General features: G+C 46.8%; 1 protein-coding gene across 1 annotated transcript in view; it reads left to right on the forward strand.

Moving 5' to 3' along the window:
• The first annotated feature begins 9200 nt into the window (after positions 1-9200).
• Positions 9201-23795, forward strand: part of PUSL1 (pseudouridine synthase like 1) — a 67087-nt gene continuing 52492 nt past the window's right edge. Inside the window, exons 1-2 of the mRNA XM_065421429.1 lie at positions 9201-9259; positions 13134-13191. Coding sequence (XP_065277501.1) covers positions 9201-9259; positions 13134-13191 — 117 coding nt within the window. The remainder of the gene's footprint in view (positions 9260-13133; positions 13192-23795) is intronic.

Raw genomic sequence — 23795 nt, forward strand, 5'->3', positions numbered from 1 at the left:
TTTCACAGCTCAGCTCCGGGCACTTTTAATTGAGAAAGTTCATCTCCCGCAAGGAAAAACAACCCCCCCAACACACTGGATCCACCTTCCAGCCGCTGTGCCCCCTGGCTTCCTTCCCCCTGCGCGGCAGGGGCCCCCGGTTTCCTCCCCTCCGCTGCAGTCCAGTGGCTGAGTGGAGCCACGAACAGGCACATGCAGGCTCCTTTCTCTGGACTCGCCTGTCACTGGCTGGGGAAGGAGGGAGCTAGGCAGCTCCAGCCCTGCTGGCCTGTCACTGCTCAGGGAGCGTCGCCAAACTGCTCCGCTGCGAGCTTTCCTCCCCCAGCCTCCGCACAGGGTCGCCAGTTTTGGTTGGACGTATTCCTGGAGGTTTCATCACATGACATAATCTTTACTTAAAGATGAATCTTTCCTTCCTGGAGACTCCAGGACAATCCTGGAGGGCTGGCAACGCTACCTCCGCATCGCTCCCTCCACCCACATCCTACAGCCTTTGGGGCGCACGCTGAGCCCATGGGAGCGCTGCGCCCTGGCCTCGCCTCTTGATCGCATCCCTCTGCCTCCCGGTGCTCCTATGCCACTTGGCTTCTTAGAGTCGGCAAAGGCATCCAGCCAGGGACTGTCTGTCTGTACAGGACCACCAGAAAACTGCCCCAGTGCAGTGGTTCTCAACCTTTTCTCATTTGCAGACCCCCTAGAAAATTTCGAATGGAGATGCGGACCCCTTTGGAAATCGTAGGCACAGTCTGCGGACCCCCGGGAGTCCGTGGACCCCAGGTTGAAAACCATTGTTCTGTGGTAATGACAACCTTTTCGCAGACCCCTTAGGCATAGTCTGCGGACCCCCAGGAGTTCACAGACCACAGGTTGACAACAACTGTCTTGATGGATGACACCACTGGTCCAATGTCTTGGATAGCGGCCTGAACCCCATGCTTCAGAGAGAGCTGTAATCAGACCCCTCCAGAGAAATGCGGGGCCCCTGGAGCCCCACTGCTTCTCTAGACAGCAGTGTGACCGTTTGTGGGACCTCCTGAGCTCTGGACCCAAGTACCATTGTCCCCACTTTCCTCCCCTCGTCAGCCCTCAAATACAACAGCCCATAGATCCCTAGTGGGGAACCAGGACATGGCTGCCATGTCAATATCAAATAATCAGCCTCCTTGTTAATTCACGTCTGTGGAGTTACTCCTGATTTACACCAGCATAACTGAGATCAGACTCTTCCCCTTTGTGTTTATGGCAGGTTAGCGTTTTCCTTCTCTTCTCAAAATGCTGCAGGGGAATGAAAATGTGAATTGAATGGCCCAGGGCATGTTTAATGTATTTGTTATTTCTGGACAGTGAGGGGTGGGGGTTTGAGGAGAATCATAGAATATCAGTGTTGGAAGGGACCTCAGGAGGTCATCTAGTCCAAAGCAGGACCAATCCCCAGACAGATTTTTACCCCAGTTCCCTAAATGGCCCCCTCAAGGATTGAGCTCACAACCCTGGGTTTAGCAGGCCAATGCTCAAACCACTGAGCTATCCCTCCCCCCCCCAAGACATGTCTTGCTGCCCACCCACACTTTCCCACACGGTTTCTGTTTCCTGGTTCAAAATAAGCAGGGCCAGATTTTCAGAAAACTGTGGTTGCCTTTTGAAAAGGGGATGTGTTTGCAGACTTGCTCATGCAATGATCACCCCTCAGTTCATGTAATCATGGTAACAGGGTGGTTAAATGACTAGCTGGACATGTAACTAGCAATCTGCGTATATAGTTGCCACTATTCATCTGCACAATAAAATATGCCAGGCCCTGTACAGTATACAAGGTCCACTTCTGCACTACCGATGCCAACGGTAGCAGGACGATGCTCAGAATTACTAACTAGTCTCTCATTTAAAAAATTCTATGGGTTTGATGCTGCTCTCGGCCATCCTGGTGTAAATCCGGACTAACTCCAATGACATCAATGGAATTACACAGGCGTAAAGCCAACGTGAGAGCAGAATCAGCCCCATGAGGCTATATGAATGGATGAAATTTTTCACAGATCAAGTTAATTTAATCTGGCATGGATAAACTGGAATAAATGGGGTGTGCTTAATCTTTATCCTCCCCCAGTTAAGCAGCACAGACAGCAGAAGCATGGGGAGCCTTTTCTACACAGCAAAGCAACGAACGGTACCGATTGCGTCATTGTCACATCATGTCACATTACCCTGATTTCAAATTTTTAAAACAATTACATTTTTTTAGGTATAAATCTCCCTATACAGTATAAACAAATGAATCACAGACAATGTGGGCTTGAACCAAAAAACAAGAGCCAAAAGACCCAAAGGGCTGGGTAAATTTGGATCCAGATCAAAACTTCATGAATAGACTTTATCTCAGTAATGGGCCAAACCAAAAACTGGAGGGAATTCAGTCCCAGTTCTGTATGCAAACACTGCAGTGAAAACCTAACTCTAGACAATGCTCATGTTTCTAACAGGCCTCTAGGACTGCATTGGTCAGAGGAGGAATTCTGTACTGTAAGCATTGAAGAAGTGAGTTATTTACCCACGAAAGCTTATGCCCAAATAAATCTGTTAGTCTTTAAGGTGCCACCGGACTCCTTGTTGTTTTTGTACTGTAAGCAAAGGTCTGATTGATGTAACATGATCATTGTACATTGCATGATTGCTAAGAGCTCACAGAAAGTTATAAGACAAATCAAGACTTTTTACATTTTAAAAATTGTCTTTGGTGCGTCCAGTGTTGAGAGTGGGGGTCGGGGCTGTTGGGGGCCCCTTTCTAAAAGTGAGATTCATCAGTTTCATTATAACAGAGTCCAGATGCTACCAGAATAGTTGAAAGTTGGGCAGATTTGTCCATTAAAAACTCTAATCTCAGTTATGTATAGGTGGGCAATGGATTTTAAGTGGTTTTATTTCTCCTACATACTGTCCTTGGTTACTACTGACCCAGGCTGTGATTTTTACATCTGTTTTTAGTGCATTAATTATACACCTAGTTATTCCAGTGTTTGGCACTTTAGAAATAGGTGTAATAAAAACAAAATAACAAAAACATGAGGACAATGAACACTAGCATTTAATATTTATTACCACCATCTTCTTATAGTTTTATCCACAGTTATTTATTATGAACAAGTGGTGGCACAGAAGCAATCTTTTTTTTTTAATGAAAGTTTAAAATGTTATTAACCCAGTCCTGCTTGAAATGCCTCTGTTGATTTCAACTGGGATTTTGGGCCCAGATCTGCAGTCAGGATCCATTACTTGGGGCCTGATTCTTAGCTAGACTGTCGTAGCACTGGAGAATTTACACCAGCTGAGAATTTGGTCTTGGCTTCCCTCCCTCCCGCCCCAAAAATTATTCTAAAACTAAACAGCCTTTTTCTGCAAATCCTTACTTATATAAATAGTCTGTTACTCCCATGAGTATCCTCACTGACATAAACAGGAATACTCACGTGACTAAAGACTAACAACATTTATAAGCATTGCTGCTTTAGCACCTGATCCTACAAACTCTTATGCATATGAATAACTTTTCTGCGAGGCTGCTTACCTGTGTAAAGTTACACTCAGGTTTGGGTGTTTGAAGAATTGGGGTGTTTTGACATACTAATCTGATTTTAATGGGAATTGGATTAGGCCCCATCTGAGTTAGGAGTTAGCCCTAAATTGGACTACTTGCTCTTGCAAGTGAAACAAAGTAAAAAGCCCAACTCAGAGGTATTATCATGCCCATAAAGTAAATAATAACAACACTTATGTGTTCTATGAATTCTCATCAGTCATATGCAAAGCAGCAGTCTGGCCTAGTGGATAGAGCAATAGACAGGAACTCAGGAGACCTGCATTCTATTCCTGTCTCTGCCAAGGTGTGATTTTGGGGGAAATCATTTTGATTCTCTGTGCCTCACTTTCCCCCATCTGTAAAATGGAGATAACAATACTGACCTCCTTTGTAAAACACTTTGAGCTCTATGGATGACAAGATCTAGGTAGTAGTAGTATTATGTTTACAATGGCAGGTAAGCATCATTATGTCCACTTAACAGATGGGAAAATTGAGGCATTGAAAATAAAAGTAATGTTCCCAAAAAATCACACCATGGCAAAGACAGGAATAGGAACCAGGTCTCCTGTTTCTCAGCCCTGTGCCTTTATCCATTGGACAAAAGTTAAAATCTTTAGCTGATCATGTGTATTACATTTTGTTTCATAAGATATTTTCCAATGTCATAGTGATGCAATTAAATAACGCAATGGCATATTCTGCTGATGGCTTTTCTGTATTTATAGCGATTACACTTTTTAAAAAAAGAAAAAGATCATCTATGCCACCACCATTCCAAACATGCAAGGATGTTCACAGAAGAACGATGCTACATATAAACAGAAGGATAAGCCTACTACCAATCTGGGTCTTTGCAATTAAGGATTTCACCTCCATAAACTGGCACTGCAGGCTGTCTCTTTAATGTCAGCCAACTGTGCCCGCAGCACTGCTTTGAGGCTTGTACCTTAACTATGAATTGCCTTGCTTTGTGGGTTTATTATGAGGAAGGTAACAGAAGTATAGGTAGCCCTAATGCTGCTCTCATGTGATTGGGGATTGTGATACATGCAGTGCTGTATCTGATAGTATGTTAATCTATGGTAATCCTTATACAGATATTAAATTGAAAATAGGTGCTAAATGTGTTTGCACTAATTAGAAGGGATTGCAGGGCCTACATTCCATGGAGAAAGGAGGATATTGGTAATTAAGTTCTATTGCCTAAATGACAGAACCTCAGCCTTGATTAATTCATTAGGGAGCCTAGCAGAGGAGATCATAGCTGATCTGTGTAACCCTGACCAGAAGGCATCACTATGGAAAATAGATATGTGATGTAATGGGTTAATGGAGCAGCCATTCATTTCTGGAGACACTTAGAACAAAAAGAAATGTGCTTTGAAGTAATGTTAAAATTAGGGCTGTCAAGCAATTAAAAAAATTAATCGCAATTAATCGCACTGTTAATAGAATACCATTTATTTAAATATTCATTTTCTACATTTTCAAATATACTGATTTCAGTTACAACACAGAATACAAAGTGTACAGTGCTCACTTTATATTTATTTTTTATTACAAATATTTGCACTGTAAAAAACAAAAGAAATAGTATATTTCAATTAACCTAATACAAGTACTGTAGTGCAATCTCTTTATAATGAAAGTTGAACTTACAAATGTAGAATTATGTACAAAAAATATCTGCATTCAAAAATAAAACAATGTAAAACTTTAGAACCTACAAGCCCGCTCAGTCCTACTTCAGCTCAGACAAACAAGTTTGGTTACAATTTGCGGGAGATACTGCTGCCCACGTCTTGTTTACAATGTTACCTGAAAGTGACAACGGCATTCACATGGCACTGTTGTAGCTGGCATCGCAAGATATTTACATGCAAGATGCGCTAAAGATTCATATGTCCCTTCATGCTTCAACCACCATTCCAGAGGACATGCATCCATGCTGATGACGGGTTCTGTTCAATAACAATCCAAAGCAGTGCGGACTGACGCATGTTCATTTTCGTCATCTGAGTCAGATGCCACCAGCAGAAGGTTGATTTTCTTTTTTGGTGGTTTGGGTTCTGTAGTTTCCGCATCGGAATGTTGCTCTTTTAAGACTTCTGAAAGTATTCTCCACACCTCGTCCCTCTCAGATTTTGGAAGGCACTTCAGCTTCTTAAACCTTGGGTCGAGTGCTGTAGCTATCCTCAGAAATCTCACATGGGTAACTTCTTTGCCTTTTGTCAAATCTGCAGTGAAAGTGTTCTTAAAATGAACATGTGCTGGGTTATCATCCGAGACTGCTATAACATGAAATATATGGCAGAACGCAGGTAAAACAGAACAGGAGACACACAATTCTCCCCCAAGGAGTTCTGTCACAAATTTAATTAATGCATTATTTTTTTAACAAGCATCATCAGCATGTCCTCTGGAATGGTGGCCAAAGCACGAAGGGGCATATGAATGTTTAGCCTATCTGGCACGTAAATACCTTGCAACGCCGGCTACAACAATGCCATGCAAACGCCTGTTCTCACTTTCAGGTGACATTGTAAATAAGAAGCAGTCAGCATTATCTCCTGTAAATGTAAACAAACGTGTTTCTCTTAGCAATTAGCTGAACAAGATGTAGGACTGAGTGGACTTGTAGGCTCTAAAGTTTTACATTTTGTTTTGAGTGCAGTCATGTAACAAAAAAAATCTACATTTGTAAGTTGCACTTTCACGACACAGAGATTGCACTACAGCACTTGTATGAGGTGAATTGAAAAATACTATTTATTTTGTTTATCATTTTTACAGGGCAAATATTTGTAATAAAAAATAGTAATATAAAGTGAGCACTGTACACTTTGTATTCTGTGTTGTCACAGAAATCAATATATTTGAAAGTGTAGAAAAACATCCAAAATATTTAATACATTTCAGTTGGTATTCTATTGTTTAACAGTGCGATTAATTCTTTTTAATCGCAGTTAATTTTTTGGTTAATCGCGTGAGTTAACGGAGATTAATCCACAGCCCTAGTTAAAATGGATGCTGGTTTGAGAGCGGAGCGGTCGTTATGGGCCTGATTCTGCAACCTTTAGGCGGATCCTCAGCTGGTAAAACTGTTATAAGCTCCACTGAAGTCCACTGAGTTGCTATTACAATTTACCCCAGCTGAGGCTCTGCTCTGTAGAGTAGTGCTTATTCACAGGAGCTGTTCCATTGAACTTAATAGAACTACTTGCATGAATACCTCTGTGAATAAAGGCTGCAGACTCACATCATATATTTTACCTAAATGCTGCTGCAAATCCATTGTGTACAGCTCTGTGAAGCCTGACTCCCTTTAGCTTGGTGTTTCCAGCTTGTATTTTTTATTAGTATTACCACTATATTGCCCTTCTCTACCGAGGAGCTCATGCTTCCCAAATAGCACAGCTGTGAGCTGGGAATGAGCATAATCTCCATTTTACAAATGGGGAAACTGAGGCACTGCATTGACATTACTTGCCCACCCATACAGTCTGTCAGTGACAGGAATAGAACCCGTCAGCCCCTTCTCTAATCAAGAGACCATGCACCCTTCCCAGAGCTGGGAGCAGAACCCAGGAGTGTATCTGACTCTCCGACACTGTTCTAACCACTAGGCTACACTTCCGTGTTGAGATGACACTGGTCAGTGGCAGATCTAGACACAGCATATAATGGTGCTAACAGGGGACCCTGACTGAGTGCCAGCAGGCAAGGGGAATGACACGTCTGCTCCCCACTCTACTCCCTGTTGAAGCATCCTTTGCTGGGGCTCTGGGCGGAAGGGGTTCAGTGAAGCTGACAGGATACATAGCAATGTCCCTTGCGCAGCTTGGGTGATACTCACTCCTGTGTAGTGGGCCAGCACAAAGCGTGTGCTCTGCTCAAGCCCTGTTTTGAGGACTGATCTGTCACTGGGTGAATTTCATAATTCCCATAGCTAGCCAAGGGGATTCTAGCACCAGTTCGTGCTGCTTTTGACAGCACAAATTTCTGCAAGGTCCCATCCATGATGAATGCTATATACAGTCGTTGCTTCTGCCAGGGCAGCATGGCTCCTTTAGCTTTTGTTTTAATTATTTATTTGGAGGGGCACAGATTGAAAAATGCACACCTGGACAACACGATTGGTTTCCTGTTGCAATCCACACTGTAGATGATTGTAAATGAATGGATTTTAAACCTAAAGGGTAACATGGTAAAACAAGCCAGTGATCCATACATTCTTAGGGTGGGGTATAGGGTGACCAGATGTCCTAATATTAGGGGATTTGTAATTTTTATAAGTGCCTTAGGCATCACGGCTACAGGCTGGCTTCTCAAAGGCATGTAGGTGCCCAGCTCACCTCAATACTTTTGAGGATCTGTGTCTTAAATTCCTTTTGAAAGTGGGACTTAGGTTCTAAGTGACTTATCCACTTTTGAACATTCTGCCCAGAATTTCTTTTTCACTGTTTGTGCGGTTTGCTTATTGTGTTTTTCAAAAGCAACAGAGGGTCCTGTGGCACCTTTAAGACTTCTTGCATCTGAAGAAGTGAGGTTCTTACCCACAAAAGCTTATGCTCCCAATACTTCTGTTAGTCTTAAAGGTGCCACAGGACCCTCTGTTGCTTTTTACAGATTCAGACTAACACGGCTACCCCTCTGATACTTGTGTTTTTCAAGTTATTCTTAGGTGGTGGGGGGGGCCATGTTGATACAGACTAGTCAGTTTCCCCTTGGGTTACTTCAGTGTCTAGTCAATTCCATTTTCAAGTCCCCCCTGCAGCTGCCTGGGGTGCAAACTGCGGGGAAACATTTTGGTTAAAAACAAAAACCAAACCCACAACTGTTTCCTCAAAGGGAGCATTTTTCAAGGCACAAAAGCTCCAGGATGGAGCAGACGAGACCCTTTAAAGGATAAACCTCGCTAGACCTTTAAAAAAAAATGTTTTTTCTTTTGTAAATCACAAAGCCATTACACGTTTTATACCGAAGGCAAAACTTTACCTCACTCCCTAAGGCTGATTGCAACTAAGTATCGGCTCCTCCTCTTGCTCTGTGGGTGGCTAGGGCTTGCCAAAGTTGCCAGCAGCAGCGACACCAACCTCTTTAGGCCCCTGAAAGCTTTCTATCTCCTGAACATGTGCACCGATCTGGCTCCCCGGGTCGCTGCCTGCAAAATGCATGGATGAAAATCCACCCTGGAAGGGGCGCGTGGTTTGGAGAGACAGCCAGGGGCGAGCTGCCCCGCGTCCCGGGAGGGGAAACAAGACGGGAAACCTAGGCGAGGGGAGAAAATGCATTGCTGGGTGGCGCCGGGCAGAGCTGGCAGCTGTGCGAGCTGCCCTGCAAGGGGCCTATGGAAAGGCCGGTTGCCGAAACTGAAATCGGATCCCCCAGCAGCTCCACGCCGGGTCGGGCATGGGTCCTGGGTGGAGCGGGGGTTTGCTCTGACCTCGCAGTTTTCCGTGCAAAGCGGGGCGGCGGGGGGGTTATTTTCCAGCAGAGACAATGCGGAGCAGGTCCGGGTTGCTAAAAGCCAGAGGGGGGAGATGTAACAGCAGCTTTCGGGGCTGCTGCGCGAGCCTGACCTGAAAGCCGAGCTTTTAAACGAGAGCCTTTGCAAACCGAGATGAATTCTCCCAAAACTCGGTACTTGGTTTTCTTTCAGTACTTTGGGACTAAATATAGGTAGGTGCCGTAGTGCTGGTGATCCTCCCGTACTGTGGTGTTGGTAAAACAAGCCCGTGATCTATACATTCATACGGTGGGGTGTAGGGTGACCAGATGTCCTAATAGTAGGGGATTTGTTTTATATAGGCAACTATAACCCCTGGGAGATGTACCTATCTCATAGAACTGGACGGGACCCCGAAAGGTCATTGAGTCCAGCCCCCTGCCTTCACTAGCAGGACCAAGTACTGATTTTACCCCAGATCCCTAAATGCCCCCCCCCCCTCAAGGATTGAACTCACAACTCTGGGTTTAGCAGGCCAATGCACAAACCACTGAGTTATCCCTCCCCCAATTTGTGTCCTAATTTTTCACACTTTCTATCTGGTCACCATAAAGGGGTGGGAGGCACAGAAATTACACACCAGTCTTGAAGGTAAATAACTCATTGTATTTTTGGTAACTATTAATCACATTATTGAATGCATAGGGAAGGGGAGGAGAGCAGGAATACATCTACTGGGGATTAGAAATTGGAACTAGGACAAATCGTTTGGGGTGGGGGAGATTTTGTCCTGGTTCCCTCCTCCCTCAAAGCCCTACCTGGAGTGATGGGGGACTGAACGATGACACATGTCCCTTGGAGGATAGAAAAAAGAGCCAGATTCTGATCTCAAACTGGTGTAAATGCAAAGTAATTCCATTTGAATCGATGGAGGTATTTCAGGCCAAGGCCCTGATCCAGCGAGCGGTCCCATGGGGGCTGATCCCTGCACCCCGAAGAACAGTTTGTAGATTGCATCTGAAGAAGTGGGGGGTTTTACCCACGAAAGCTTATGCCCAAATAAATCGGTTAGTTTTTAAGGTGCCAGCGGACTCCTCGTTGTTTTTGTGGGTACAGGCTAACACGGCGACCCCTCTGACGTTTGTAGATTGGGACTTATAGCAGAGTAACTTGGCTTCAGAGTTTTTGCGGGTGTAGTGTCGTTGGGTAGGAGTGTGAAATTAAGAGCTGTGCCAGCAAAAGTTCCGGTGTAGGTGCAGTTATGGCTAATTTTTGGTTGGGGAACTGGTATATACTATAAACAAACTGTTGCCAGTATTGGCTACAGGCAAATCCTTTCTAGTGTAGACAAGGCCTCAATGTCTATAACTTTCAGCCTGTCGTTTCTACTTTGTCTCTAATGTGAGAATCAAAATCACTCACATGCAGGTCAGCGACTGTTGGAATGAGTAGAGTTATTTATTGCAGCGCTCGGTTTTCGCAGTGCTGCACAAGGTCCCTGCCTCGAGAAGTTTCTGATCTGAAGCTCCAGTCCCGCAAATGCGCATGTTTGCGCGGGTGACGTTACAGTCAGTCGCACTGCTCGCTCGCCATAGCGTCAGCGGGGTTGGGACGTTATCCTGAAAGCCTTTACCTTGTGCAAATCGTCCCCAGGACTTCAGTGGGGTTGTCATTATCGTTAATGTTGACTGATGTGCAATTGCTCCAGCTATATGCTGGGGGCCTTCCACACACTTAGAAAGGGTGGCCTGTGACCTTGGCTCATGAAGGTCAGAGCAGGAGAACGGTTTCAGTGGTAGCCGTGTTAGTCTGTATCAGCAAAAAGAATGAGGAGTCCTTGTGGCACCTTAGAGACTAACACATTTATTTGGGCATAAGCTTCCGTGGGTTCTAGCCCACGAAAGCTTATGCCCAAATAAATGTGTTAGTCTCTAAGGTGCCACAAGGACTCCTCATTCTTTTTAGAGCAGGAGAAGGATCTCAAGGAACTTTTATGAGGGCAATTTAGGAGAAACATAAGCAGTAGGAGGGAAAAGTAGCTGAGAATGGAGTTATGTAGCGGCTTAAAGGTGAGGACAGGTAGCTTGAACTTGATATGGAAGGCTAGAGGGAAAATCGGGGATGTACTTCGGAGAGGGGAGTGATGTGATCAGAACATTGTGGGAGGAAGGAAGGTGACTTTTGGCAGTATTTTGCGTGGACGGGATGGGGGAGCAAGGGAGAAAAGCAGGAAGACCAAAGAGGAGGAAATCTCAGTAGCTAAGGAGAGATCCTTGGTGTGGCAGTTCCTATGTAGGTGGGAGGATGGAGGCCTGGCTAGGGAACGAGGAGAAAAGGATGGATTGTGATTTCTGCAGTCACAAACCTTTTTGCAAAGTAAAATAAATAAATAAAAGTGTTTAAAAATACCAAGTGCTGTATGTGACCGTTTCCCTTCATCCTTGAATGATGCAGAGAGAACCAAGGCAGATAAACTTGTCTTTAGATGCAGTAAAAGGGCCATTTAATTTTTGCGGGGAGAGTTTGAACGTTGGATATGCCACGTAATCCATTTTGACAGCTGAGATTGCATTATATTGCTTTTCTTTTTTTCCACTTGAGTGAGTCTCTTTAACTCTCGGCGAGACATTCTATTAGGCAGACAATGTAAGCAGAATAGAGGAGGAATAACTGAAATAAGATATGCAAATGTCATCTGTTGTTGAAACCATAGTCATAGATTTGTGTCTGCATCTGCTGCTTAAATATTATTCTTTGCCTATAATCAGATTAGGCCATTATTATTAATGGGACAATTACTATAGCTGGAAAGCCGCAAACTCCATGCTATGTGAATTGTTAAGAAGTCTTTGTAAAACTTTGATTCCTATTTGTGTGGCCTCAATACAGTACAACACTTACCAGCCCTTGAAGTCAATGGAACATAAGCATGTGCTTAAGGTTATGCATGTGCTTAATTGCTTTGCTAAATGAGAGCCTGACTAAATTAGCAGCGTGTAGTGGTAGGAAAACGTGTATATATAATTTTACTTCAGTGTACAGTATTGGTGCCTGATCCAAAGTCCATGGCAATCTATCTACATTACTTGTCAGGACCCCATAACTGTAGTATAAGTGTCATGGAGCACTTGACAGTATTGAATGCATTTGTCCTCTCAACATCTCTGTGAGGTAGGGAAATATTTTTATACCCAGTTTACAGAGGGAAAAGTGAGGCACAGAGTGGCCAAGGGTCAACATTTTTAAGGGTATTTAGGTGCCTAAAGATGCAGGTAGGTACCTAATGGGATTTTCAAAAGCGTCTTTAGGCATCTAAATACGTTCAAAAATCTCTCCCTCGGGGTATGTCTGTGCAGCCCGCGGCAGCCAGCCCCGAGCCTGGGTCGACAGACTCAGGCTTACGCTACTACGCTAAAAATGGTGCTGTGGCTCGGGCTGGAGCTCAGGTTATGAAGCCCCCCCGCTTCAGAGCCCGAGCTCCCGCTGCAATGTCCACACAGCAGTTTGTAGCACAAATAGTGCAAGCCCACGTCGGTCGACCCTGGCTCGGTGCCATGGGCTGTGTAGGCGTACCCTTAACGACGCCCAAGGTCACACAGGAAGTCTGTGGCAGAGGACGGACTTGATCCCGAGTCCTAACCCAGTGCTTTAACCATTGAACCTCTTGTATTGGGTTTTGGGTCAGGCCCATGCAGCGGAGGGGTGAGCCATGCCAGTGAATGCTATCAGCTCCTCGAATTCCCCCTAATCTTGAAATGGTTCATAACAAGGAGAGCCTCATCCTCCCTGATCCGAACAAGCAAACCCCATTCTTTGCAGGGGGACAGCACCCTTTATTCCTGGCTTCCCCCCCTGCAGCCTGCCAGCTGGCTCGTACTGCTTTCTGCTCGCACGCACAGAAGTGGAAGGTAGCGTTTAATCCTTAGATCAGTTGTATATAAAGAATTCCCTGGATCTCAATCACAATCAGTCACTTGACAAAAAAGCTGACGATCCTTATTTTGCTGTCGCCCAGGTGCCCAGCCTATGTGTGATGTTCGGCCATTGGCTGAAGGTTGGAATTCACTGACAACTGCTAATAACTGTTGTCCTTCTTTTGCTCTGCAGTGGTGTCATGGAGACATTGACTGATCAGTCTGTGCTCGGTGTCCAGAATTACTTGGAGGTAGGTACTTGGGGTGGCACTGACACAAACCGAAAAGCTAAGGTTGCATTGTGGAACCACAGATATTATAAGGGGGAACACTTGTTCTTGTACTGACCACTTATAATAATAATAATACCTACCTCCTCGTACAGCACTTTTAGTCTGTAGCTCTCAAAGCTCTTTACAAAAGAGTTCAATATTATTATCCCCATTTTAAAGATGGGAAAACTGAAGCACAGGTGATGAAGTGACTTGCACAAGGTTACCCAGCAGTTCAGTGGCATTGTTGTTAAGGATTTGATCCAGGACAAGTTTTTCATGCCTTTTCTTTGTTTTTTGAGGGGATGTGGGGGCCAGTCCTGCAAGCTGCTCTGCATGGGCAGGCACTTGTCTATATGCAGAGTTGTGCTGGTTTACCTTGAGATTTGATTTTAAACCGGTTTGGTTAAACTGGTGTTCATGTAGCGCCGGATTAGCTAAACTAGTTTAACTAAATGGGTGAAAGTTTATGTGTAGACAAAACCTGGCTTACTATAGGACCCTGTGGCAGTCATCCAGCTTTTTCTGTGCCCAGTTTTCCCCACCTATAAAAGAGGTATTAAAATACTTTCCTCCCAGGGGCATGAGAGTTTTACTGGAAGGATGTTTGTAAAACCTCCTCAGATCCTTGTATGGATGCAAAGCATTGTTATTTCCAAAGCCTGCAAATACATTTGTTAAACTGGCGTCACATTCCAAAGCCATGTATTTAATAGCTGTTTGCTATTAACAAAAACTCAGTTATTCCTATGGTATATTAAAATTAATGATTTGTGCTTAATTTTAATGTAAACACTCATAAGACTGGTGTACTCAGCCTGTTGTCCCAGAGATGCAATCATGAATGACTGGTTTAATCTTAATGTATGTTCCTCATGGTCATTATTGTCTCAAAGGGGGCAGCACTTTCACTCAGCCATTACTTTTCCGTAATCTCTGTTGGGAACTGTACCGAGGGAACATCTGGTTCCTAGATCACTTGTCTAATGTGCAGGAATTTTGTCTGATGTAGAGGAATTCTGCTAATCATGCTTATGTTGTTTAAGTGCATTCCTCTCCAGAGGGTCGTATGACTGTCCTATCTAAGCAAAGCCATCAGAAATGTTTAATTAGCGCTGGATTCTTACCCTCTGTCCTCTCACTAATTGACAGGCAGTGACAATCTCTCCGTTTCTACACAAGCAAAACCAAATAGCTTCAAATTAGAGAGACTTGATACTGAGTTGGAGTCTTCCTGGTAGAGCAATTAAAAGCGATCCCGTGTGTCTGCCTGTGTACTTACATAGCTCCCCTCACTGTACCTCGCAAATGTTAATTGATTTATCCCCACAAAACACCTGTGCGGAAGTGTTGTTTTCCCCATTTTACAGATGGGAAGCTCAGGCCAAGAGAAATTAAGGAACAAATCCTCAAAGGTATTTAAGTACCTAACCTTCATGGATTTCAATGGGAGTTAGGTTCCTAAACACCTGATAATCAGGGTTTCTGAGACCTGCCCATGGTCACACAAGGAGTCTGTTGCAGAGCATAGGACTGAATTTAGGGTCCCTGAGTCTCAATACAGGGCCTTAACAATAAGACATTCTTCTTCTCTGCCTGGCCAAACTTAAACCAAAAGCTGGCTTGTAAGAAGAACTTTTCATGAAACCGAAGACCAGTAGAAATGGTTCTGAAAATTCCAGTGGAAACAGTTTTTGTTTTTTAAGCTAAACATTCCCCTGCAGAACTGCAATCCAAACATCACAGCATTGTGTTAGTGTGTGACACCCAAAGGTGAAACTGACTAGTAACTGTAAATAAAAGTGAGACAAGGCGGGAGAGGTAATATCTCTTTCTGGTACAACTTCTATGGGTGAAAGAGAGAAGCTTACGTAGAGTTCTTTGCTCTGTAAACGCAAAAGCTTATCTCTCGCATCAACCGATGTTAGTCCAATAAAAGATTTACCTCACGCACCTGGTCTCTCTCATATCCTGGGATCAGCACAGCTACAGCAACGCTGCATGTAAACAAGAGTGAAATTGGCTAGTTCATTTTCATTGTCAAGATGACAAGAAATGCAAAAACTGAAGAAGGAAATTTGCCATTAAAAGTTCTCTCCGGTTTTAATGCTCTCAGATATAACTATGAGCACATATAAAGAAACCTTGTGGGGTTTTTAAATGATTTCTAACCTGAAAGTATCCCTTTAATACACTGGATATGGGTTTGATCCTACAAACACTGTGAGTAGCGTCTGAGTTGTTCCACTAACTTCCAGGAGACTTCCCACGGTGGTCAGGACTTCTCTCTGTATCAGTTGTTAGCAGGATTGGGCCCTAACTGTGCAGTAGCAGTGAAAAAAGACCTGTTCCTATCTCAGCCAGTAGAAAGTGGGTCACTAGTACAGGTTACAGAATTAATGCTCTGCACATCTAGGCATTTTTGTAATGTAATGCTAAGTTAATTACAATTCTGTATTGAGTGGCACATCTCTGAACACTGCCAGTGATTCCCCTGTCCCCACGAGTGGCTGTAATTAAAAGGAGATTCTGCTGTCTTAATTTACTTCTTGCAGTCGGGGTAAGTTATAAGCTAAAGTGAAACACATGCCTGTTTGTGTAAGAGATGAGATTTGAGCTGTCAGAGAGGTTACAATCCAGGCACCTTGTGCTGCAGCTGACTGCGTTTGCTATCCAGAATGAGACACTCACACCACTGTTTCTAGTCACTTCTGAAGCAACAGAAATGATGTACGGTTCTCATAAGCTTTACTTCTGGAAAGATTATCCTCTGGCATGTTTCTGGGCTGGGTTTAGGCTTGCCAGAAGCAGAGATTAAACCATATGTTTTATTCTAGCCAATCTAGGTTCTATATGATGGCTTCCCTCCCCATAGTATCTGAGCGTAGTATTCTTAGAGCAGCACGTTTTCTTATCACCTATGGGTTTTAAGGACAGTGTGCATGTCTCTGGCATAGTCTTAGTTCTTGCTCTGCTTTTCCTCTTTGGAGGAGTGTGTATGTTTGGGAGGGGTGTGCAGGATGGAGCTGTGTGCAGTTCAATAGGTGGTGTGAACCCTTAGCACTGAATCAGGGCCCCAACATGGTGTCAGGTGGCGATACACTTTTGGAGGTGCTGTCCTTTTAAGATGAGATGGTAAACGTTTATGGTCGCTGAAAAGAATGACTTGTGGCCATTAAAGATCACTCTTCACATTTTGCACGGGTAGAATTGTAGACCTTGATGTCCTGCTTAAATTTGAGCTAGGTTAAGTAATGCCTACCTAAAAAAAAAACCATTACTCTTGCCGCTTCAGCTAACAAGCAGTATTCTTTGCTTTCTGGCCGAACTGTTGTATTGTCTTTCTATGTGCTCTTAAACAGCTGCCATTTTTCAGAGCTGTCAGAGACACCTGCATGTCAGTGATGGGTCAGATTACTCCTGGGGGAATGATGCGCCATTACACATGCGCAGAATTTATGTTCCCCGCAGATTTCTTTGTATTCCTCCCACCCCCCCCCCCCCAAATGACTTTCTGATAGGAAAGCAAAGGGAAGCCACAAGAGTGGTCATGCGACTCTCCCCAGCAGTACGTTTCGGGTGCCCACGGCAGCCAGCAGAGAGGTAAATCGCTGGAGGGCAGGGGGCGGGACTGGGGAAGACCCGGCTGGTGGCTCCTACCCTGCACCGGGCTCAGCTGCTAGTCCCGGCTGGGCTGGGGAGGACAGGACTACCTCTTCCCTTGAACGATATACAGGGCCGGGTCAGACCCACACCCAGATTTTTCCCCCAGCTGAAGGAAGCTCTGCAAACTCCCCCGGCCCCCCACTTCCTGCACCCATCGCTCCTCAGCTGCAGGGGGAGGGATCTCTGTACAGGGAGCTTCTCCCCCAACCGCCGTGCATCCAGACCCCCTCATACCCAGACCCTCCCGCTGAGCCTCACACCTGCTGTACCCAGAACTCCACTGAGGAGCCCCACTCCCCATGCACTTGGACCACCCCGATGAGCCACCCGGATCCCCACCCCACCGAGCCCCAACCAGCTGCACCTGGATCGCCACCCCACTCCCCCAGCATCTGGACCTCCCCACACCCAGACACCCAGGCCTTCTGGCTGGCTGCCCCAGAGAGTCATGGATGTGTAGGACTGAGCCAGATCTGGGAACGTGACTGCGCGATGCCTGGTGTGATGCCATCACTCGCGGTCACTCTGACTGACTGGTGCAATGGTCCTTAGAAGACTCTGCGCCTGTGTATTTGCCATGCTTGTTTTTGATGGCCTGTGTTGGCATTCATTCGGCACTCACTGCTGTGGTAGCTGAGGGCTGTCTGTAATTCTGGTGGTGGGAGTTAGCGCTGTCCGACGGCTGGGGCACTGGTTTGGGAATTGGGAGACTCGGGTTTTATGCTCCGCTTTGCCACCCACCTGCTGCATGACCTTAAGCAAGTCACCTAATCTTAGCGCCTTGGGTTACCCATTTGCAAACTGAGGATAATAATTCTCACATCAGTTGGCCGAGAGCTCTGAGATCTATGGAGGGAAAGTGCTGCCTAGGGGCTAAGAATCATAACTCTAATTGGAAATCTCTGCAACATTTATTTGTATTGCTCATTGATTTATAAAGCACCCACCCATCTCCAGAGATGTATCTGGAATGCTGCATGAATGTTCCACAGAGCTGGAAAGACAGAGAGTCCAAAAGGCCGTGTATCCCGTTTACCCTGTCCTCTGCGTAGCATAGCACTGCTTTCCCTCCCTGTCCCATGTTTGGGGCTTTGGATGAGCTCAGCAGTTGTTTTGCAACAGTTGAGTGAGCAACTTTTAGTTTTAACAAGCGAATGGGTAGAATGGGCAATTTAAAAAAAAAAAAAAAGGGGGGTGGGGTGGGGAGAAAAAGTTAGATCAACATATTTGGTATTGTCATTTCATGGCATCGGCATTTTGATCTCCTCAGCTGCACGCTGGCCAATTCATGGATATGCTCGTTCCTTTCATGTGGTTGGATTGATGTCGGGCACTGCTGAGTCGGGTTGCATTTATGAGAACCACATGGGATGTCTTAAAGGAACATTAATGGAAAACTTCTGGAGTCTGTAGGAATTTGTCCCCTTTGCTCCACCTTCTTGCAACCTTGAACTCCGAAGGACATGATGTTCTTCGAGCGATTGCACGTGTCCGTTCCACTGTCGGTGTTGGTGCATTCCAGTGCATGGTTATCGGAGAGTTTTTACCCTTAGCAGCGCTGGTCAGGGTGGCCCGAGCACTCTTTTCTGTCTTGTGCACATGGTGCAGGCATAAAGGGCTGAGCCACCCCAGGTCTCCTTCAGTTCCTTCTGCCCGTGACGGTTGTTGGAGCTCCCTGTCCTTGCTTCTGCAAGTCTTTTTTCAATACCTGTATCTAGTACCCGGGTATTGTTAGTGTCCTTTAGTAGCTAGTTAGTTTGTTAGGGTAAAAACTTGTTTTGTGTGCCTCTGGCACCCAGCTTGAGGACTGGTACCGGAGATGTGCTGTGCTCTCCGGGTTTCAATGCCTGCCACTCTTGTAGTAGTGACCCTCACCCCAGCCGCCTTAAGTGCTTGAAAGGCAGAGCAACCAGGTTAAAATATTTGCTGATGGAATCAGCACTTCGGCCTCCATCCGAGCCTTCTGCCTCTCTCTGGGTACCGAGCACCTTGGCGTCCGTCAGCACTGCACCTTCGGTGCTACTGGGAGGAAGAGGCAGATCAGCATCACTGGTACCAATAAAGAGGCGTCATCAAAAGACTCGAGGAGGATGAGCTCTTCCAGAGACTCGGGAGGGCGTTCAGAGAGGAGGCAGTCCCCAGAGCACACCGCTAAGCAAGGGAGTTGCTGCAGGCCTGTTGCAACTGGCTCCTGAAGCACCTTCATCAGCATCTCCTCGCGCCGCAGAGCGTCTACCCGGGGCTGTCTCCTCCTGAGTCATTGGAGGCTGTGAGAGAGTTGTTGAACCTCCCGGAGCCCCCGTCACCAGCACTTCAAGAGACTTGCCTGGCACCGGTGCTCAAGATACCTCCTCCAGCACCTTCACCTCCGCTCTGAGCAGCTCCACCGGATGTGGCTGTTAGGGTACCAGTGAGGCTGGTACTGTCTAGGGCAGGGATCGGCAACCTTTGGCCCGTGGCCCGTCAGGGAAAGCTGCTGGCGGGCCGGGACGGTCTGTTTACCTGCAGCGTCTGCAGGTTCAGCCGATCGCAGCTCCCACTGGCTGCGGTTCGCCGTTCCAGGCCAATGGAAGCTGCGATCGGCCGAACCTCTGGACGCTGCAGGTAAACAAACCACCCCGGCCCGCCAGCGGCTTTCTCTGATGGGCTGCGGGCCATAGGTTGTCGATCCCTGGTCTAGGGGAAAGCCACACATCATATCCTTGGCTGCCCTTTCTTCAGAGTTTGAGCCTCCTTCTCTGGCACTGATGGGTACGGTGCTGCCGAGGTCTCGAAGAAGCTTCGTACTCATTGGACTCTGAAGTGGGTTCCTATGTACCCCAACCTAGCCAGCCCCATCCGGAGGGATATGCCACCTGCCCCCCCGGATTCCACCCCAGCGCCAGAAGGAAGCTTACAGGCGGGACCTTTGGGCTAGGCATAGCTGGGTCCAGGGTTGTACCTGTGGCCCTTTTGGAACCTTGGGGGGTCCCCCCCCCCAAGTCAAGAGCATCTCTGCAGCCATCTCAGCCGGCTCCACGTGCTGGGCATCAGGAGAATTGTCACCACAAGCACCATAGTGTTGGTACCAAGCAGAGTTGGGTTCCCTTTCATGAGCAGCTGCAAGAGGAGAAGGAACTGGACCAGCCCCTGGTGCCGTTAGCATCCTCTTCCTCATCTCCAGATGAGGCAATTGTGGCGCAGCCTGGTTCTCCACCTCGGGGTGATTCTAAGACTCCTCTGGAGCTGTTGCGGAAGATGGCTATAGCTCTTGATAGCCACCTGGAGGAGGCTGGGAAAAATCTCACAAGCTGGTGGACATTCTAACATCTGCAGCTCCAGCTAGAATAGCCCCATTTATTGGGAGAGCTATCTTAGAGCCTACAGTGTGCACGTATGTGGTCTAAGTTGCCAAACTGTGCCTTAGACTCCTTCAGGGCCGGATGGTGGTGAAGTGCTCTCCTAGAGAGCACCATATAGACATGTTAGTGTAAACATGTTTACGACTGCCCTCTCCTGAATGGAATCAGAACTGCTCAACTGTGCGCCATAGACCCTATACTGCTAACCAAGATTCTCCTTTAGCTTAAGTAGCTGAGGACTGGTCCTTTGGAGCAGGAGGTTTTGATTCTATCCCCGCTGTCACCATGAAGTTCACAAGTGGTCATGGCATGCACCATAGTGACAATCCTGTAGCCACAGATTTGTTCGTGTTCAGAGACCACCTGCATGAAACAGGGAGATGTATGAGGCTTTGTCTTCACTACCCGCCGATCCGGCGGGTAGCAATCGGTCTATCGGGGATCGACTTACCGCGTCTAGTGAAGACGCGATAAAATCGATCCCTGATCGCTCTGCCGTCGACTCCGGAAATCCACCTCGGCAAGAGGCGGCAGCGGAGTCGGCGGCAGCGCGGCAGCGGTCGACTTTCCCGCGTCCTCACCGCCAGGTAAGCCGACCTAAAATACGCAACTTCAGCTACGGTATTCACGTAGCTGAAGTTGCGTATCTTAGGTCGGACCCCCGCTGTAGTGTAGACCTAGCCTCAGTTTTGCAGACTAAGCATACAGAGATAGATGATGATTTAATATGTTTGGCTTTTCCCCCCCCAAGAGATTAAAACTTACTTTCTTGGTGAATATTTATTTAGCCTGCACCCCTTAAAAACTCGTATCATTTCTAGGGACGGGAGCAAACCTAGAACCCAGATCTAAGCATCCCCCCCCGACTTTTCTAGAGTTTGGATCTAGATCTGAACACTGTGGCTTGGCCATTTCTCTTGTTATTTCTTTATTAATATTGACAAGATATATAGGACCCGATCCTGCAGCCCTTACACACAGGTAACCCCACTGTAAGTGCAATTTAGAGGGACAAACCTTCAGCATCAAAGCTTTTAACCCCCTTACTCAAATGAGTAGCTGTTACTCATGCAAGTGAGCACCTGGACTTCAGTGGGATTACTTGCATAAGGAAGCACTGTTAGGATTTGCAGAATCAAGCCCGTTTAGTGCTACAGCTAGTAAACTGCACCCAGTTTGATCTCCTCTAAAATGCAACAAACACAAATCCAATTTATACACCCCCAAGAAAACAGAGCCCCCAGCCCTGAGCTGTTGTATGTTGCTTCTTCGTTGTATTTTCCCCCCTGAATTTATGTGCAGTGTGGTGCTTGCTGTCTGGTTTGAATCGTCTCCCGCGTGTTCTGTTTCCCATCGTGCTGATGAACGCTGCCCAGAACAAATCTTCCTGCACAAAGCTGTGCTTTGGCCAGCAGCTTTGTGCTATATCCAGATACTATTTCCCATGCAAGGGGGAGCGGGGAACAGAGCAGCCCAGGGCCGCGTGAGGCTGTTTCAGAACAAACTCCAAAGAGAAGAAGGTAGACACAGGAATGAGTCATCTGTTGTCCCTGTTTGAGTTGGATTGCTCCTCCAGCGATGTGGGCGACTGGCTTTTAGACCTAGTGAATGTCTCTACTGTACTCTCCTTGCTGCCACAAGAACTTGCATCCATCACACTAAGTACCGGGCCAGATCCTCAGCTGGTGTGAATCGGTGTAGCGCTGTCTAAGTCCATGAGGCTGTGCTGATCTATACCAGAAGAGGATCAGGCCCACTAATTTTAAAATGTACCCTCATGCCGCAGTAGGTGGCTGTGAGCCAGCGCAGCACATGGGGTCTCTGCACATCTGGTGCCTTCGTGATGGAATTCTCTTCCACATGCAGTTTGCCCTAGTGCTTCTGTTTTGACCTTTAAAACCCATTTGAAAGCATCCATTTCCCTTCTCTCTAATACGGCACAGTCAGAGAGGAAGCGTTGTCCAGTGATTAGAGCGCACAGCGAGATTCAGGGAGCCCAGATTTTCTCAGGGTGCTGCCATTCATTCTCTGTCTGGCTTTGGGCAGGTCACTTCACCGTCAATGTGTTCCCCGGGGGGTGAATGCTATTCTCCGATCTCACAGGGATGTCATTAGTTTGCAAAGCGCTGAAGGGGCCTCTAGGGGAGGTGCGAAGTGTTGTTTTTGCAGGGCTTACCCAGGGCCGGCGCCAGGGTTTTTGCCGCCCCAAGCAGAAGCAAAAAAAAAAAAAGAAGAAGCCGCGATTGCGATCAGCTCTACCGCCCCCGCTTCAGTCTTCGGCGGCAATTCGGCGGCTGGTCCTTCGCTCCGAGAGAGAGTGAGGGACCCGCCGCGGAATTGCCCCCAAAGAGCCCGACGTGCCGCCCCTCTCCTTTGGCCGCCGCAAGCACCTGCTTGCTGGGCTGGTGCCTGGAGCCGGCCCTGGGCTTACCCCAGTGTAACTGAGGGGAAACGTCACTGGAATCAGGAGAGCTGCACCGTTGTCGCCGATAGAATTTGGCCCTGCAGCCAGAGTTTCTGCTATCTCTGTGGGTTCAATACGTCAAGCATCGCAGTTAGGCAGGTATCGTGGCTGGGTGACTTCTGATGTCCGGGATAGAGCTGAGAGACCTCATGTAACAAGCTTACCATGGAGTTTTTCTAACTGCTTCCCCAGCTCAGTGGTTCTCAGACTTATTTGACTGGGCCTCCCTTCTTTGTGTCTGTAGTCAGTCAGCCCCTCCCATCCCCAAGTACATAGACTGCCACCCTGCCCTGAAGGCTTCAGAGCACGAGCACGAGCCCCAACTTCAGAGCTGTGTCCTGCTAGCCCGTCTCTGAAGCCGGGCTGGGAGCGCTTGCTTCCATGGGCTGTGTAGAGCCACGCTCAATGTCTGTTTTAACCTTTAAAGGGCAATTGGACCTGGGTCAGAGAGCTGAAAACCAACTCTTTCTATAGGCTGCAGCACTGCAGGTGATGTCTCTCTGGCTCCTCTTCTGCAGGCAGTGTTCAAACAGGAGCCGAGATTTCCCTGGCTCTGCAGGACTCTGTCCTTCTTCTCTGGATCCTGCTGGACCTACCGGGGATTCCTGTTATTCCCTGTCTCTTCAGGATACTTTAAGGGCCCAGCTCCCACTGAAGTCAGTCCCATTGATTTGAATGGGAGTTGGATTGGGAAATTTGAGATTTTTTCTTACGTTTCCCAGGCACAAGATTGCATTGAACGGTGCAAGGTTCATTGTTGTTTAAAAAAAAAAAAAAAAAGGATTTACAGGTAGGGTTCCAGAGCTTCACCCCTTCCCCCAACACACTAGGACTTTATTCCCTCCCTCTGCAAATCTCTCAGCTCAGCCTTGGCTTGTGGCCCTTGTGCCAGAGCTTCTAAATTGGGACCGAACCCAGTTTCCGTGGAAATAGATGGGATCCTTGCAGTTCGCAGGTGTGTGGACTGAGGGGAGGATGGGCCCCAGAAGAATAATAGCAATACGGGACGTGGATCCATAGCATTCTGGCACTTCATGCGGTTCTAAATGTGGAAACGCTTCGCGAATGACCTGTGAGAAGAACAGCCCAGCTAACTGCAAGTGGTTCTTTTC

This window comes from Emys orbicularis, chromosome 22 (assembly GCF_028017835.1).
Source record: "Emys orbicularis isolate rEmyOrb1 chromosome 22, rEmyOrb1.hap1, whole genome shotgun sequence".
In the NCBI taxonomy this organism is placed as follows: Eukaryota; Metazoa; Chordata; order Testudines; family Emydidae; genus Emys; species Emys orbicularis.